Source organism: Euphorbia lathyris, chromosome 3 (genome assembly GCF_963576675.1).
Source record: "Euphorbia lathyris chromosome 3, ddEupLath1.1, whole genome shotgun sequence".
NCBI classification, from domain to species: domain Eukaryota; kingdom Viridiplantae; phylum Streptophyta; class Magnoliopsida; order Malpighiales; family Euphorbiaceae; genus Euphorbia; species Euphorbia lathyris.
The window spans coordinates 24,937,759-24,956,629 of record NC_088912.1 but is presented as its reverse complement, the minus strand read 5'-3'; the positions used below and the strand labels follow the sequence as shown (position 1 = coordinate 24,956,629).

The window sequence follows — 18,871 nt, the reverse complement described above, 5'->3', positions numbered from 1 at the left end:
CTATCATTTGAGTAACTCCCCATTCTCCTTGATTCAAGATAACATCTTCACTAATTAGCTACTACCAAATTAGAAGTTATGAGGAGCATTACGATCTGCAGCTCAAATGGTCTCTTATGAAGTCTCTATCGGTCTTATTCTTATTGTGCGTCTTGTGAGCGCGTTTGAACTCATCGTTGACTAAAATTAATTGCCGCTCCTACCACTGAGGTCACTCATTGGCCACTTTGCACCCTTGGGGGGTACCTGCTTCGGACCAACATGAGCTATCATTCCAACCCTATATGGCTTAGCAGCTTTCTTATTCTCTGATTCATACACTTTAGGATAAGTGATTTCTATATTGTTAAACAACCCATAAATAAAACATAAGTATTTAATTCTCTCATATTTGAAATGGATCCAAAACCATTCTCCGATTGGCCTTTTTAACTTCATTCTTCTCACCAACGACCTCCCAACATCCAATGAAACTCTAATGCATATGAACTCTCTCCAAATTGCATAGAAACCATTACGGTCAGAGACAATAAACTTCTCCATATGATTACCAATAGCCATATCTACTTTTTCAGACATGAATCCACTAGGCAGAATGAACGCCTCTACCTAGATATTAATGTGAAATAAGGGTACTTCAATTGGCAAATTGTATGTAAACAATCTCCGAGTAATCAGGATGTTATTATAAAAACTCTAAGGACCATTCTCCATAATTCTCCTTATACCAAAATCATGAAAAAACTAGGAAAAGAACAAGTTTAGTTTAATTAATCTGATATAAACTTCTTTATTTGGTCTTCATAGAGAAGCCATAAGATTACGCATAGCCTAAAAATCCACTAGTTTATCTGTTAAAAATCTTCCAACTAAACACGAGGGAAAATTAAAATGATCAGCATTCAAATTCATGTCCTCCAGAGTAACACCACCCTCCCCCTCCTCCTCCTCCTCCTCAATGCTCATATTCCCATTGGATAGTTCCAAATTGCTCAATGAAAATCCATGAGAAAAAACTTGTCAAAAGGATAATATAAGAGCAAGTCTAACAGATGTTATATACATGTTACTTCAAGGATTTGGAAACACCCAACTACTATACCATATGTTACTTCTTTGTTACAAAATTAAGTTATCATCTGTGGTAACAAAGAAAAAATAAAATGAAAAATTATAATAATGTGGGAAGTTAAGGCCACGCATGGCAATTTGTGCACCTCAAATGGCGCATGCAGTACACGAATCACATGAGGTGCGTGAATTGCCCTTTGTAGCCTTGAAAATGGCAGACAGATTGTCTGCTACACTCTCTCACCTTCTATTTTAATTGTTTTTGGGAAGTTGTTCAACAGAATTGTGGTAAAAAAATATTTCTTTTTTAATTAAAAAACTTTGTAAATAATGGACCCTACCAAATAGTGTAGGAACAAAGAAACATACTAGATGTTTTCTTTTTATGTCTCAAATGGTGATGTGACACTCAATTTATAATCACTACACTTGCTCTGAGAGAAAACTTGTAAAGAGGGCAAGACGAGAGAAAACTTTCTCTAAGCAACACTGAAAAATCTGATTAACAAATTTGCTCACAAATGTGAGTCTCACTTTCATTTTAAATTTTGAACGGTGATTCCTAGAAAATTAAATCTCACCAATGGAATTAATGTTCTATATAAAATATATAAAAATTGAAACATTCAATTTTCTTACAAAATATGACAACTCATCATATTTTTTACCCTGACATGGAGATGCTAGTATTGATTAGGCGTGTTTAAAAATTGAACCGAACCGAAATAACTGATCGAATCGATGGATTTCGATTTTTCAATTTATTAGGTTTGGTTTCGATCCTAATTTATGAAATATATCGATAATATCAGTGGGTTCAGTTTTTATGACAAAATAACTGAATTAACCAAACTGGCCGAAATAGGTTATATAATAGTTTATATAGATTACCTTTTTCCTGTATTTGAATTTACTAAGTTATTAATTAATTAATTATTTATATAAATTATATATAAATTGTTTATTAGTTATTTATAGATTATATAATAGTTTATTTAGACAATCTTTTTTTCTCAATTTGAAGTTACTAGTTATGTTTTTAATTTTTAATTTTGAATAACTCTAGTTTATTGTATGATTAAATAATATAATGACATTAATTAGATAAATTGGTATACGGTGATTAGGAGAAATTTTACGGTAATTTTCCCGGTGGATTAGATTTGATAAGTTAATATATTTATATATACAATAATTTTTTTTTGAAAAAATAAATTTTAGTTCTTAATAGTAAAGATATTATAAATAAAAAACAAAAAATAATTTATTTAGTATGAGTTGAAATCGAAAATCGAATCAAATCTTCAGTTTGGTTCGGTGTATCAATATTATTTAATTAGATACGATTCTTATTTTAAGTATTATTTAGCTTTTAGATAAAAAATAGTTCCGAAAAATGAAAACAAAACACGAATACGGGATATATAATAATTACCTTTTTTGAAAAAGAAGTCAAAATAATAATTAAAAAACAAAACAAAAATGCAAACAAAAACTACGGGAAATATTAACTGTACCAGAAATCCAACTGCCAAAAGCATCCAATGGCGTGAATGTCGAAGGCATAAAAAGCCAAGCATTCTTCCATCAGAAACGAAAACAAAAAAGCCAAGCATTCTTCTACACTCGAAATCACAAAATCACCGATTTGATTTGAAACCCATATTGTCTTGCCCTCCTCGCTGATTATAAATTAGAGGCGGCAATGGCAATATGGGTATCGAAGCTCAAGAGTTTGAGAATTGTCTCTGTGATTCTGGGTTCCTTCAATTTTATCATGTTCATTCTTGGCTGTTTCTTAATGGTAATTGTAAGTCCCAGTTGTCATCATCAGAAATTAAAAATTCCTCTTATGGCTGTTTCATTAGCAGCTGGTTTTCGAATCTTTGTCATGGTGTTATCAGCTATTGCTCAAGCAGCCATTGCCAAAACCATTCAGGATTCCCTCTCTCAAGATTCTGTCATGGATTCCGTTATTCGCCTTGAAAGAAGGGTATGCCGATTTTCTCTTCTCGCCTCCTTTTATTGTTTATTTGGGTTTTGCTCCATTGTCTAATAGAATGAAATTTTAGGATTTTGAATCCTTGCTTTAGCTCATTGTAATATATGCAATTACATATTAAATTGACTATGTTTGATTTGAATGGAGGATGCTTATGATTTTCTATTGTTGAGAAAAATCACATTGTGGTTTTTCTGATGCTCTATTGGTGGTTTGTGGAGTTTCTGTTAAGTATATTTCTGCATTGAATTTTGAACTAAGGAAAGGACATTTAGTGGTATGTTGGAGCTATTCATTCTCAGTTTTTTTGTCTGTGTGACAAACTGTTCTAGAATGTTATCAAATTAATTTTCAGTTGTCAAATAGGTGCTAGAACTGAATTTACAGACATCCAAATGATAGGAACGAATGAGATTTTACACTGTTACATTATCTCCTTCATTCCACCTTCTTCTAGACCAGATTGCAGATATTCAGATTTTATCTTGAAGATCATTTTATGCTCCGATACTTGTGTTTAGAATGTGCTTTCTTCTCTTTACAGAAAATCCATTTGAAAGGTTGAAGTTCCATTTACGGTAGGGGTTGATTGTTTAGTATAACTAGAATAACAACCTTTTATATCATGTGGAATACTGTTTTAAAGAAAAATTAGTAGTTCAATCCATTTTTTGCTTTGCTATCATCCGAATCTTCCCAGGTAGTGTTAGTGGTCACAGGAGAAGTGTTTTCTCTCTCATTTTCATTTTCATTTTCTTATGCATAAGCTTTCTGCAAACGAAGGCAATTGTACAATCTTTTCCATAAGTTTTCCTCTCTTAACCTATGTTGCACGGAAACTCCTCTTCAGTAGCAGTTCCGTGTTTCATGTTTTGTGTCCGTTTTCGTTTATGTTTCAGTTTCGTTTCCGTTTCCTAGCTATGTTTTTTTTTTCAGAAATAACGTTTCCCGGTCCGTTTCCGTGCAACATAAATTCTTAACTCCTGGCATGCTATTTGCACCTCTGCAAACTGGAGTGAAGTTGGTTTTTTTTTTTTTTTTTTTGTTTTGAATGATCCTCAGTGGGATTAACATTAGTTACATGTTGTAGATGAGAAGTAGTGAAGTATTATTTCCTTTTCCCCCTACTGACATAAAACCAAATCGAATAATGAAGAAAGATGATGTGAAAAGTGGATGATAAGCGGCTATTATTTCCTTATGTGAATCCCCTCTTGTTTCTTAACTTTTTCGCTTCGGAATCAGCAGTGCAGTGTAAGGAGAGCTTGGAACATCTAGAGTTATGAATGAGCTTTTGGAATATTATACTTTAAGGAGGATAGGGTTTCTATTTTATTTGGAATTTTATGTGGTTTACTTTTTTATTAATTGATCACTAATTGACTTATTCTAGATGAGTGAACCCATATCGTCTCATGATATAGAGGCTGTGGATGGCATCTTATTTCTTTCTTCTCTTCATCATTTCCGGTCCCATCATAATTGACTTTATTATTTTTATATGGAGATTTGGGGATGTTTGGAGACCTTTTAAGAGGTTTAAGGTCTTTGATTGCTCAATGCTTGTAGCAATTCTGAATGTTGATCAAAAGAAAAATGAAGATTTCAGAGATAAAAGTTAAGTGCTGTAACTATTATTGGATATGTTTTTGTTGTTGTTGTTGTTGTATAGATGTGTCTTATTGATGACCAATATGATTTTAGCGTTACTTTTTTAATTTATCATTTTGTTTTGAACTCCATTCTTGTATACCTAGAGTAGGATATTTCTTGATCTAATCATAAAACCTCTAGAGTTACCATCTTTGTCATGTCATTTTGGATTCACGTCTACAAAAACTGGAAAAGCAATAGCATACTTATATGGCATATGCATTGAGTGCTTTGAAGCTATTGTCTTTGAGTGTAATTCAACAGTAGTAGAGGATGATAGTTTGATTTGTTTCCTTTCTTTGTTTGTTACGTTTATTTTACGTACTCCTTTTGGTGAAGAATACCTTATCTTCCAATTTGTAACTACTTTTTACTTAATGAAATTACTTCTCTATCATGAGGGAGAGAGAGAAATATCATCAAATACTTGTACTAGGTGCAATAGTGGAAAATACATGGAAATGGGGGTATGGAAGGTAAATTCATAAACACAGGGGCCATGCTGCTTTGGAGCAATGTAGTGGCTATAGCCATAAGAAGTTGAAAGTTTTGTCAGATCCGATGTTGAATAATGCCTATGTAAAGAAATATGATTTATGTTTATGTGTCTATCTTGGTATAATGGAAATGGTCAATGGCCAAGGGTTAGTAGCCAGCTGCCATTTGTCTGTCCTACATGCTAGCTATCAATAGTTAGCCATCATTATTTGTTAAAGAATGCCTGATAGCATAATGTCTAGAGTTGTGCTTAGATTATACAGTTACTGGTAAGAGCTTTTATATTCTTTAAAAAAATATATTTGATATGCAAATCATTTTTTTTCTTCATATCTACGACACATAAAATAGTGACGAAATTAATATCAAACAAACTTTGACCGACTTTTCCCGTATTAACTTTTATAAGTATACAAAAATGTTAAAAAAAATTAAAATCAATTTTCTAAATTCTATAAATAAACTATATAGATTATATTTGATGGCATATATAATATTAGATATATAGGTGCTAACTATATATATATAAAGTTAAGATTATTTTATATTATATTTTTCCACAATTTGGCTTTTGTTTGTTATAATATGAACATATGTGAAAATAGCTAGCTATAATAGAAGAATTCTAGGGAGCAATCAAGGAGAAATTATAGGCTCATTCTTTTATATAAACTGTTTATCTTTCGATATACGAAATGAAGTAATTTCTCCCCAAATAACATGGTGTCAGAGCCTAGTTGAGCTTCTGGGTTTGAGTTTGTGTTTTGGATGTTTGAGTTGAGTTTCTCAGATTAAAAATGTTCTTTTTTTCCTTTTCTTTCTTCCGGGTATACCCTAAAGAACAGCCATTTTCGGGTCCGCCCTAGAGATCGGCAGCTCTAATTCCACCTTTTCTGGAGTTGTGTTTTGTCTCATCACGTCTCAGCCTCCGTTTACTTCTTCTTCTCCTGTTTCTGTATATCTAGTGAATCTATGGTCACTTCATCTGGTTTCATCTCACCTAACAACTAGTTGATGTCTTTACTAAAGCTTTGCTGAGTTACCTATATCTGTTGCAAGCTGGGCATGATTGCTATCTATGCTCTAGCTTGAGAGGGATTGTTATAGTATGAACATAAATAAACATAGTAGCAGTAACAGAAGAACTTTAAGGAGCAACAAAAAGAGAAAGTGTAGGATTGGTATATTTGTCCACTTTCTATCCTCATTCTTGCATACAAACCCTTTATCTTGCAATATATCAAATGGAGTAGTTTTCTTTTCTCCCAAGTAACATGATTATCAAATGTTAAGATTTTAGTTACTGGTTACACACACACACACACACATCTAAGATTTGTTATTGGAAATTTGAATGAGTCTTTAATTACCAGTGTCAGATATTAATATGAATTGGACCTTTAACTATAAGCTTAAGCTTTTAGTTCAATTGGTTCCATGATATGGTATTAGAGCCTCTTTGACCAAGTGATCAAGGGTTTGATTGGTTCCATGATATGGTATTAGAGCCTCTTCAAGCCGCATGGGCATTCGTGTGCAGGGGTGTGTCATATATTAATATGAATTGGGCCTTTAACTATCAGCTTAAGCTGGTAGTTCTATATCGGACCGATGCTATTTTGAGACATATCTATCAAGCTTCCTTCTAGTAACATTATTGTTGTATTGTAGACTTGTAGTATAGTGAAACTTGTGCAGAAAACTTGCTTGCATATATCTATCAAGCTTTCTTCCAGTAGAATTATTGTTGGACTGTTCTGAAACTTGTGCAGAAAACTTGCTTGCATAAATATTCACTCACTCCTTAATATTGTGTGGAGGCTTTCAATTAAATTTCATGATTTTTCTTGCTAGATGAGGTATAAAACATGGCTTGGGTGGAGCCGATTTTCGATAGTAATTACTTTGCTGCAAATTATTGGTGCCATCTACCTTTTTTCCAGTGTGGCTGATTTTATTACTCACGATGGAAAATCAAGTCATTGTCTCTTAGGTAAAAATTGGCTTTCAATTGTGGCTATTTTAGTGTAAAATTCATTATTTTTGGTTAATGGTCAATATGTGTGGTTTTGCATGATCTTCTTTATCCCTGGTTTTTCACTTGAATGAGTAGAACTACCTTTTTCGTCTAGGTGAATAGTAATTTTTTATTTTCTAATAATAATAGTAACAATATATATTATCACTTGGGATTAATACAGAAGGAAAGACAACCTCTTGGTATTTTTATTTAGACATGTAGGAATTTGTTAAAAGAGAATGTTCGTTCCGATCCTATATAACTGATCATGTTAAGAATAAATTTCTCTTATTCAATGGTGTAGATTCTTCTTTTCTAAACTTTTAAGAAATCGTAACAGCTCTTTCTAAAATATTTCTATTGTAGGGATGGCTTCAAATGGTCATTACTGGAAGCAGATCCTTCTAGTCATTTTTGTTGTCATGGCTTGTTCTGTTCCTTTGATACAATGTTTTGCGGGATCTGAAGTCCTCAGATGGAGGTCTTTTTACTCAACCCAAGATGATGTGTGGAAAGCTCATTATAATGAGGTTTTTGATCATGGAATTCGCGAGGTTTTATGCTGTTTGGGGCGTATAGAATATTTGTAGGTATTGATGCTTGTGGTTATATGTTAGATTTACAGGCTTAATACATCAGCTTTCCCCTGTACTTTTTCTCTAGATTCCGATTGGCCTCTTAAACTTTGTAGATGCCTCATTAGCCTCCTGAAAACTTGCTTACAATGACCTATGGGCTCCCTAAACTTGTTTAAAGTGGCCTATTGGCCCTTGAAGTGGTTACAATGATCTATTAGCCCATTGAACTGGCTTAAAGTGGTACATGTTTTAACATGTTCAAATCTCTCTTTGTTTTGCCACATGGACTTAGGAGTCTAATGAGACATTTTAAGCAAGTTCAAGGGGCTAATGGGACATCTCCAATGTTCAGGGGTCCAATAGGATATTTTGGACAAGTAAAGGGGCGCATGATGTATTAAGCCTATGTATGCACATTCTAATTGTGAACTTTCTTTAATTTGTAGGCATGCGTCCGAGGAAGATGAAGTTTGCTCAGTAGCACAATTATTGGGTGATCTTGTAGCTTATCGTGCATCAGGAACTGGACATTTGGAACTCCTAGCAGGTTTGTATGAATTACCTTTGCAACTTTGGTTTATTATGGTTAGTTGTCCGTAACTGGACTATAAAATGGCTATTAGTGAAAGAAAATAATTATTCTTACTGGCCCTTTTAATGTTTGTCTTTTTAGGGCCAATAATTTTTCACATTATGTTAAGATTTCAAGCTGCTTATAAAACCACTCCAGATATATGTTAACGCCAAGTTAGTTTGGGGTTGCTTATAAGGAGAAATGGAAGTAAAGTCGTGTAGATAAGTTAACCTATTTATTTATTTATTTTCTATATTATTACTATTTAATTTATGTTTTTAAATTGTATAATCTCCAGGACAATTTAAACGGTAAAACGTTGTTGTCGTGTGACCAGAGGTCACGGGTTCGAGTCTTAGGAGCGGCCTCTTGCCAATTAAATTGGCAAGGGAAGGCTTGCCCCCAATACACCCTTGTGGTGGGACCCCTCCCCGGACCCTCGCTCAGCGGGGACGCGTAATGCGACCGGGCCGCCCTTTTTTTTTTTTTTTTAATCTCCAGGACAAGTAGCCAGGAGTCACTATGTGGTTTATAGTTCTCTTTATAAGCTTTATGTGTGTTTAATTTCTCAATTAGTTGTCATGTTCTGTAAGCCTAGTGTCTTCAGGAAGAATTCTTGACTGTTATTATTTGATCCAAAGTGAATAAAGCACATTTTACAATGGTCGTTTTTTTGTTGTCTGAATTCTTCATTTAATGGGCTATTTCTTTATCACTGGCCTCTGTTTGTAGCTCAATTACATTATTTTTTCCAGGTCTTGCTTTGTTGCAGAGGCATAGCTCGTTCCCTAATTCTTATGAAGGAGCGGTTGAGGCACCCAAGGAATTAATTCAGGATGCCCTTGATTTTCATAAATTTGCTGAAGCAGCTTATACAGTACTATGATATACCTTTTCTAATCTTAGTTAGTGTTTTCCTTTATTCTTCTGGGGAATTTTACCACTGAATTTTTTATAGTAGCTATGACATATTTCAGGGTCCATTACTTGATTTTGGGAGACATAGTGTCTTTTTCCCATGTTCATGGATTCACAGACAAGGGATTTTGACTCCATGGGCTCGTAGCAGGTTATATATCCATCACATATCTTGCTTAATGAATATGTAAAATATGATATGGTTCTTTTGCTATTTAAATCCATGATACTGAATTAATGATTTATTTATTTTTTTTCCATTTATCAAGATATTCATATGATAGAGAGGGAGAAGCATATGATGTTTTTCAGACTGCTGTTAGACATTTGCGTGCCATATAGGTTACGAAATCATCTGATGCCAAGATCACCCTGGGATTTTGGTCAACGAGAGTGTTTCATACATACTATTATTTGTAGTTCAGTTATTGGATCTGCATCTCTCTCTTGTCCTTACCATTCTTTGAGTATGTACATCAAGAAAAAAAAAGGTTTATTTTGAACAGCTACTTGAAGGGTATGTGTCAGGTCAAATAGAAATATCATATGCTCAGTTTATACTTTGCAGTGAGAATGTTCTGTATTCTACAACAGACTTGATGAAACACTCCATTCCAGAATAAATTTTGCATTCTTGTGCATAGAACGGTGTGTAGTGGCTTCAGTTTTTAGGCTGAGGATAGTACACTCATAATACAGTTACATATCACATATTACCTTCTGCATTCATCTGTTCTTACTACTTGCTATTTATGGAAAATCTCTGTGGCTCATTTCTTGTAAAAGAAATTGTCTATTATATTTTCAGGAGGCCCAGACTTACAGGAGATAACTGGTGGCGAGGTCATGCTGCAGCCTTCTTGAAATGTGTTGATTTGCCACCAGAAGCTCTTCGACGAGGTCGTGTCTGTCAGGTAATCTCATCTTAACAGTCTTTCATATATTGGAATTGACCATCTTGAAATATGTATACCATTTTGATTTTGCAATAATATATGCACTTGCTATATTTACTGAGAGAAATATATGCAGGAGTTATAGGAAAATTCAAGAAAAGTATATGCTTGATGAAAGTAAGAAAATGTTTATAGATTTGGAAAATCAACGCTCAATTGATAAATATTATTTACCCTTTTCTTTTGGATGTTTGATTATTGTAATTGACCTATTCATAGCATATCGTTCCTCTTTCTGTTCCAGGAAAAATGTGAAGCTGCATACTTCATTGTGGTTCTACACCATATAAAATCTGTAGTGATTGCTGTTCGGGGAACTGAGACCCCTGAAGACCTCATAACTGACGGCCTAGGCAGGGAATGTCCCCTCTCAGAGGAAGATTTGGATGGGTTAATAAAGTATGTTATCTTTTTCTTTCTCTGGCTTAAAACACTATTTATTTAGTCCTCTGATCTATAAAAAAATGTTTGCATTGGCCCCCTGACCTATTATTTTGTGACATTGTTTCCTCTCTTGTAAAAAATGTTTGTGTTTTCCCTGACCTATTATTTTGTGACATTGACCCTTGACGTGTATAAGGATCAATCACATTCTGTCTAATTTAGACGGAAATTAGCGTGTATATAAGAAGACCCGCTAGATGTTTGCTAACAGCAACACAACTGTTGTAATATTTCATTTCACCAATCTTCTTAGTTGCCTCAACTTTCATATAGTATTTCACACCCGAAAATCACTTGTTTCTCCACTCTACAACATTGGAGAACATCAGTTCGCGCGATTTAAATCGTCTCCTTGTATACGTGCTAATTCCCGTCTAAATTTGACCAAATGTGGCTGATTGGTACACATCTGGGACCAAATGTCAGGGTTCAATGTCACAAAATAATAGGTCAGGAGGAAAACGCAAACATTTTTAGTAGGTCAGGGAATAGATAATACATTAAGCCTTCTCTCAAAGAGTAGTATCATTTATATGTGCAGTAGAGTTCTGGTATTTGAGTAATTAAAGATCTTTCAGTAAACTTAGCAGCACTTTAGCTTCTTAGGGTGGCATCTCCTGAAGGTCAGCTAAGTCCAAGACCACAATTACTTTTCTCGAATAAACGTCTCTTTTAAGTTGAGAATTGTTGATTAGTGTGACATTTTTTAGTATGCCCTTCAGAACAAATTGATGGTGGACTAAGTGTTTTCTTATTCTTGTTTGCAGTAGCAGCAATATTGATCCTAATGTGAAGAAAAGAGTGGAAATGTCTTTTCCACACTATGGGCACATGGGTGTGGTTGAAGCTGCACGAGATCTTTATAGGCAAATTGAAGGAAATTCAGGTGTCTTCTCTGCTCCTTTCCACTTCTTCTCTTTTTCTCCCACTTTATCCTATTATTTTGTGATTTTGACCCTGACTTATAAAACTCAATCACATTTGGTCAAATTTAGATGGAAATTAACGCGTATATAAGGAGACCCGTTAAATGTTTGCGTTTGATTGTGGCGATTATATTTCACCAATCTACTTAGTTGCTTCAGTTTTCATATAATATTTTACATCCGATAACCACTTGTTTCTCTGCTTCTACAACCTTGGAGAGCATCAGTTCTACTCTACCCGATTAGCAATCATCTCACGCGCGATTTAACGGGCCTCCTTACATGCACGTTAATTTCCATCTAATTGGACCAAATGAGATTGATTGCTATACATCAGGGACTAAAGGTGATATGTCAGGACTAAATGTGATTAATTATTATACATCAGGATGTCATAAAATAATAGGTTAGAGGGCAATCGCAAACATTTTTAATAGGTCAGGGCCAAATAATACTTTAAGCCTATTTAGTTTTTCATTGTTCTCTGTCATGGAACCATTTGAACCAAAAGCTAGAGCTGATAGTTAAATGTCCACTTCATATTAATATCTGACACCCCCCCACACACGCAAATACATACTGGGCTTGAAGCGTGCAAACACAGGCCCATATTACCATATTATCCTTTCAAGTTGTTTGATTTAAGTTTTCTGTATGTGTCAAATGGGATCACAATGATCATTTGACAATCGAATTGTGCACTCACATGAAAACTGTTTGTCAAAACCATGTTCATATTTACTTAAATTTGCTAAACTTTGTAATGTTATGCAGATGGCTCAACTGATTCAAGCAGCTTCCTTTCCTCGTTGATGGGAGCTGGATGCGAATGTGATGGCTATCGCTTGTGCATAATTGGCCATTCTCTAGGAGGTGCTATTGCTTCATTGCTAGGATTGAGGGTATGTATTATTACTTTCAGCCTATGTTGCACGGAAATTCCACTTCAGTAATGTTTCCGTGTTTTTTGTTCGTTTTCATTTCAGCTTCATTTTATTTCCATTTGCATTTCCCCATATTTTAGAATTAACATTTCCTGGTGTCGGTTTCCATGCAACATAACATGCAGCATTGCTACATTGCTTGAAATGTGTCGGAGATAATAAAAAATATTCTTTGAATTTTACCTATCAGTTTAAGCTTTTGAGTCCAATGTTTAACATGGTATCAGAGCCCCTAGATGAAGAGGTTGAGTGTTCGAGTCCTGTGGTTGATTAAATTTCAGCACAAAGTAGAGTAGGCCTGTGGTTGTACACTCTTTAAGCCCAAGAAGCTTTTGTGTGCAGGATGTGTCAGTGAAAATTAAAAACTGTTTTTTAAACATTACCTATCAATTTAAGCTTTTGGGTTGAATGTTTTTTTGATAGGCTGTAACTACAGGTTAAATACGTTATGCTTTCCTTTATATAAATAATATGGTGGAATATTGGAGTCTTGATGACTTATAATTATAAGGGATAAGATCCGAAATTTTCCGGTATCATTTTTGGGGACGTGCAGATTTACCCGTAACATATGAAATGGTAATGTTTCCAAGCAAGTTTAATTTTACTCCTACATGACCGAAATTTGAATGGACTGGTTTGACTATTATTTGACCCCTTATTTGACTGTCATTTTGACAGATTGTTTGTAAAGATTTTAGGCACTTTTACAGTTTTTTTGTGATTAACTTATACGTGGAAGACTTAGTAGTTTTCATTTTGGTAGGTTGTTTGTAACTGTGTTAGTAACACAATACATTTTAGACATAATTAATGTTTTGAAGGTCTGGTGTAGCAATCAAGAAACGTTCATACCAGCTCATTCAAAAGTTAGCGGTAAATTTACACTTCCCCAACAACAATAGGGAAAATTTGGAACTTTATCCCTAATTATAACTATCAACGATGCTTCTCAATCTAGTATGTGCACTATTCAATCCTCCCCTCCACCCCCATAAAAATGGTTGTTTTGATCACTAAGCATATATATACTTTTTCTATTTTACACAGCTTCATTCTCTTTACCCAAACTTACATGTTTATGCATTTGGGCCCCTTCCATGTGTGGACTCAGTCGTAGCAGAAGCATGTTCAGAGTTTATCACGAGGTAAATTTTAATGGCATTCATGGTGCTGAAATTTTTAGACAATTTCTTCAGTTTATCCGTGAAGTTTGAGATCTTTTTTTATAAAAGTTATTAAAATTCATTTATTTCAATAAAGTCATTCCAACCAATTCAGACAGGAAAACTCGCTGGAATAGTGGTGTGACAGCCATGTTAGAAATTTATGACTCTTAAGTATGACATGGCAGCCACATGACATCTTGTCAGCAGCCAAAAATTGTAATTTTGTATTTTTTGGCTGCCACGTGGATGCCATGACATATAAAAGTAATTCTTTTCTAATGTGGTTGCCATGTCATTGTTCCGGTGAACTTTTCTATCTAAATTGTCCAAGTTCAATGACTTTATTGAAAGAAAATGAAGTTCAATAACTTTTATAAAACAGACCCCAAATTTCAGTGACAATCGGTGCAATTTATCCGTTTATCTCTTATCCTTCACATTGCAACTTCTTTATCTTCCTGCAGCATCATACACGACAGCGAATTTTCTGCACGCCTTTCAGTTGGATCCATTCTTAGGCTCCGGGCATCTGCAATTATGGCACTCTCAGAAGATTCAAAAACTGATACAGCCTTGATTTTCAGACTAGCTCGTCAATTTCTCTATATTAATAAGTGTCAAATTGACGTGAAAGATCCATCAGATTTGCATTCTCCTGGCTCCTCTGAGGAAGATCTACATTATGAAATATGTAGTGGTCCGTTTGGTGATTCCGATTCTGAAATTCTTTTCCGTAAAGAGGCAGGAATTGTATATCCATTGGATGATCATAATCCAGTATCTCAATTTTTGGAAGCTTTACCAAGTACTATAAATATGTCAGCTCAGGATCCGCCTGACGTGTTTCTTCCCGGCCTTGTGGTTCATATGGTACCAGAACGAAGAAACTTGAGTGTGCCACTGTGGAGAAGCTGGATAAACCATGACATTCAGGGTTATAATGCTTATTTAGTAAACAGAGAAGACTTCAAAGATATTCTTGTGTCACCAAAGATGTTCATTGATCATCTTCCTTGGAGGTATAAATGATATATTTTGTCTTATTTTGAGTAAATCACACTCATGGTCACTCAATTTTGACGTTAATTTCTTTATGGCTTCTGAACTTCAACAGAATATTAAAGCCTATAAACTTTGCACTTTACTAACATGATGACCCTTTTTACCGTTGACCAAGATGAGTACTCCAATAGGAGGTAACTCTTCATTTCCGAATTGATGGAAATGATATTCTAAGCAACTTTAATATATGAACTTTTTGGTTTTAAGGTCATCTAGATGTTGTTTGGTAAGAGAAAGAAAATGACTGTTTAGAGAGAGAAGACTCCGAAAATGGTAATTTAGTTTTGAGGTCGTCATTGATCATTTTGACTTGGTCAACAATGTATGAGGATTTTATGTTAGTAAATCGCAAAGGTTTTTTTTCTCTGTCCAGTTTTGAAGTTGTGGAGCCATAAAGAAAGTAAGAACAAAGTTGAAGGGCCATAAGTGTAATTCCCATTATTTTCTTTAGGTTTTGTAAGAGAGAAATCAAGGTAAATTGCGTCCATGGCCTCTCAACTTTGGCCTTACTTTCTTTATGGCGCCTACAGTTCAAAATCGGATATAAAAATCTTAAACTTGTCTTTTACTAATATAAAAATCCCTTATTAAAGTAAATGACCCTAGACGACCTCAAAATGAAAGAGCCCAAAAATTCTAATTGTTTAGAATCACATTTCCCATAGAACCATGTTTGTCGACCAAAATGACTATTTTCGGGGTTTTAATCACTAAAAACAATCATTTTTTCTCTCTTAACCAAACTACACCTAACGGCCTCAAAATAAAATAGTTCAAGAATTAAAGTTGCTTAAAATACCATTTCCAACATCTCTATGGTGGAGGATCAACTGCTACTGGAGTGTTCAAATGTTAAGAGACTTTTATGTTAGTAAAAGGTAAAGTCGAGAGACTTTTAAGTCTGGTTTTGTAGAGACTTTTATGTCCGGTTTTGTAGTTCAGGGGTTAAAGAGAAAGTAAGGTCGAAGTTGAGAAGCCATGAGTGTAATTTAGCTAGACAAATCATTGTTGTGATAAAATCTTAATGTTTTTCAGAGGTCAGAATGCCATGGTAAAGATATTGGAAAGTCATAACAGCAGAAGAGTTCCTGATGAAGCCCATATTGTGTGAGTTTCATTCATTCTAAGCTGCATTCTCTTTTAACTTCTGTCTGTGCAACATTTGATTTGCTCTCTGTCATTTTGAAATGGAGATTGAAATCTGCAATCTAGTTAGATAATTCTGACATAATAATCTAACTCAGATCATCCATCACTGTTCCTTCACTAATATTGTATTGCAGATTTTGCTCCGTAGTTTAACTCTTCGAGTTCGAGCTGTTGTTGTTGTAGCCATATACTATTGGAAATTTTTTCGAATAATAATTTCCATTGTATACTTTGTCAGAGATAATAATAAAAACTATTCTTGAGCCTTACCTTTACGCTTGAATTTTTTTAGGTAAAATATTTCCTTGACATGGTACCATTCTAGATCTAGCCTTCGAAATGGAACATTATCCGTGCTATGTAATGCTGCTAGCTATAGAACTCAGCGGTCCTTCAATTGATAAATCTAGGTATTAATTTATATATAATTTTGAGATAAGTTATGGTACAATTTTATTCCCGATGTTGCAAAGCAAGATCAATTTTATCTCTAGCAGAAAATTTGAACCGACTGATTTGACAGTGGACTGCCACATCAGATTTTTCAAACAAGTTTGTCGATAAATTGAAGCAGATGCATTTTGGCAGGTTGTTTGTAACTATTTTAATAAAATAGTAAACATTAGTTTTTTTTTGTAATTAATTTGTATTTATGAAAACTTAAACACTGATATTTTGGCGTTGTTTGTAATGTGTTAGTAACAAAATAAATATTTTAGAAATAATTGATATTTGAATGGTTCAATGTAACACGTAACAATTAAGTAATAAGTCCAATAATAGCAAATCAATCATGTTTGGATCCTGTTCGAATTGGTTGAAATGAATTTATTGAAACAAAATGAAGTTTAATGACATTTTTGAAACTGACATCAAACTTTAGTAACAATCGGTGCAATTTACCCCTTCAAATGATGTAAGTTAACGATTTTCCATCTTCAAATTTAGTGCCTTATAATAAAAAATGACGCAGTTTTCACTCAATAGTAGAAACACCGTCTTTTTTTCGTTCTGGAAAGTAAATACTCATGAAAATTATCGATGAATCATAATCTTTCGGTACTTACCAATATATTTTTCGCTTTCATCCCTTGAAACCGGGAAAGTTTGGGTTAGGGTTTCTCAAAACTTTAAAGGCAAAATCGAACTTTACTCCTAATTTCAAAATTGGACCTTCAACAGACGGTAACAATTTGGGTTAATATATCATAATCATGTTACATTAGCGTGATTATATATGAAATAAAAGCACAAAAAATGACAATCATGTTAAATATGTTATTGCTAATGGCGTTGTTTCTGTAAATCATATTATATCATAATATTGTTATGTTAAGTGTGTATGAATTAGAAGCAGGAAGCATAGAATTAAATTAAGGTTGGTCTTATTAAGTGTAGACAGAGAAGAGAAGAGAAGCATATATACCTAACTAAGGTAATCAAGAGCAAAAAGAAAGAAAGTTGTAATAATGTCTAATAGAGATGGACATTTATAGTGAATTTCAAACCGACCATAGATAAGTGTTTCAATGATTTTGAGATGGGTTTATGCTTGCTCATTTTGTTACATTCCACTATTGTACCTTTGACACTGACCTCACCATCTTGCTCCTTCCGACCATTTTTCACACCCTTAAACTTCTTGTCCTTCATTTTTTACCCTCCATTCACAAAACTCTTCATTTTCATTTCATTACTTCAACAATACGTTCAGTAAACATTACGTTTGTTTTAGCTGCTGTTTAGTGTTACGGTAAAAAAAAACTGTTTTTTTAAAAAGTAAATTTTTTTGTTATTGAAAAAGGGGTTAAGGTGTAAAAATACTCCTAACGTTTTGGGTCAGGAGCAATTTTACCCATAACGTCTAAAATAGTGCAATTTTACCCCTAACATTGGAAGCCAAGAGCAATTTTATTCCCAACGTTGATAAATTGGGTCAATTTGAGACACTATTATAAAACACAGATATTTTTGTTCTTTATTCTGCACAAATTGCATAACAATTCGCTCTAAAAAAATGATTTTATGTTTTTTATAATTTAATAATAGAATTGGAGATTAATATTTATAAATTCGGCAAAATTTTTGAATTTTTTTATCTAGTTCGTACAAAAAGACAGTATATTTTTATATTTTTTTCCCACATCCCAACATATGTTTGCGATTTGCTACTGATAAAATGACGCACGTGTGAAATGTAGATGACAAGATTCATGACTGAGAAAACAATTTGATAAATTATTTCTCAAATTGACAAATTTATCAACGTTAGGGGTAAAATTGATCTTGGCTTCTAATATTAGGGGTAAAAATGCACCATTTTAGATGTTAGGGGTAAAATTGCTACTGATCCAAAAGGTTAGGAATATTTTTGCACTTTAACCCTTGAAAAAATTATAATTTCATGTATAAAAGCCAAACAGTAGAAAATAAAATATAAGGAGAAAATGAAAAGGCAAATATAAGAACAAAATAAAATAAACAGACACCTCTAATTATTATTTTTTTAAAGAAATAATCTATAATTTTTGCTAAGTAAATAATTTTTTTATATATTATGAGTAGGGTTGAGTATCAGTTTGGTTTGGTTCAGTTACTAACCGAATCGAAATTTATGCTATTATGAGAACGGAACCGAATATTACCAAATTAAATTTTTTTGGTTCAGTCCTGTCATTAACTTAGTAACCAAAATTTGTAGATTTTTAATTTATATATTTAAAATGACATATTCTTATAAAGAAAATTTATTCGAGAGGGTTAGGATTAGGATTAGAGCATCACAATGATCAAGTAATGAATGGGTAATTTGTTTAGATTGGTAATATTTGAGTTCTATTTTAGTTTAATGAATACAAAAATAAAATGTCTACCAAAGAATACAATTTATTTTTATTTATATAAAGT

The 18,871-nt window shown here is 33.6% G+C and overlaps 1 protein-coding gene across 3 annotated transcripts; it reads left to right on the top strand.

Annotated features, from left to right (window-relative positions):
• Nucleotides 1–2,607: 2,607 nt before the first annotated feature.
• Nucleotides 2,608–16,565, top strand: LOC136223506 (uncharacterized). Of its 3 annotated transcripts, XM_066011536.1 has the most exons (14): nucleotides 2,608–3,064; nucleotides 7,079–7,217; nucleotides 7,611–7,830; nucleotides 8,269–8,369; nucleotides 9,152–9,273; nucleotides 9,374–9,465; nucleotides 10,123–10,228; nucleotides 10,515–10,669; nucleotides 11,482–11,600; nucleotides 12,415–12,542; nucleotides 13,635–13,732; nucleotides 14,218–14,772; nucleotides 15,851–15,922; nucleotides 16,257–16,565. In XM_066011536.1, the coding sequence occupies exons 1-14, from the start codon at nucleotides 2,777–2,779 to the stop codon at nucleotides 16,258–16,260; spliced, it is 2,199 nt and encodes a 732-aa protein (XP_065867608.1). In that variant the 5' UTR covers nucleotides 2,608–2,776; the 3' UTR covers nucleotides 16,261–16,565. The 3 variants fall into 3 exon arrangements, with proteins under 3 accessions (XP_065867608.1, XP_065867609.1, XP_065867611.1); XM_066011537.1 differs by lacking the exon at nucleotides 16,257–16,565 and having other exon boundaries at nucleotides 11,485–11,600; nucleotides 15,851–16,230; XM_066011539.1 differs by lacking the exons at nucleotides 7,079–7,217; nucleotides 16,257–16,565 and having other exon boundaries at nucleotides 2,930–3,064; nucleotides 15,851–16,230.
• The last annotated feature ends 2,306 nt before the right edge of the window (nucleotides 16,566–18,871 follow it).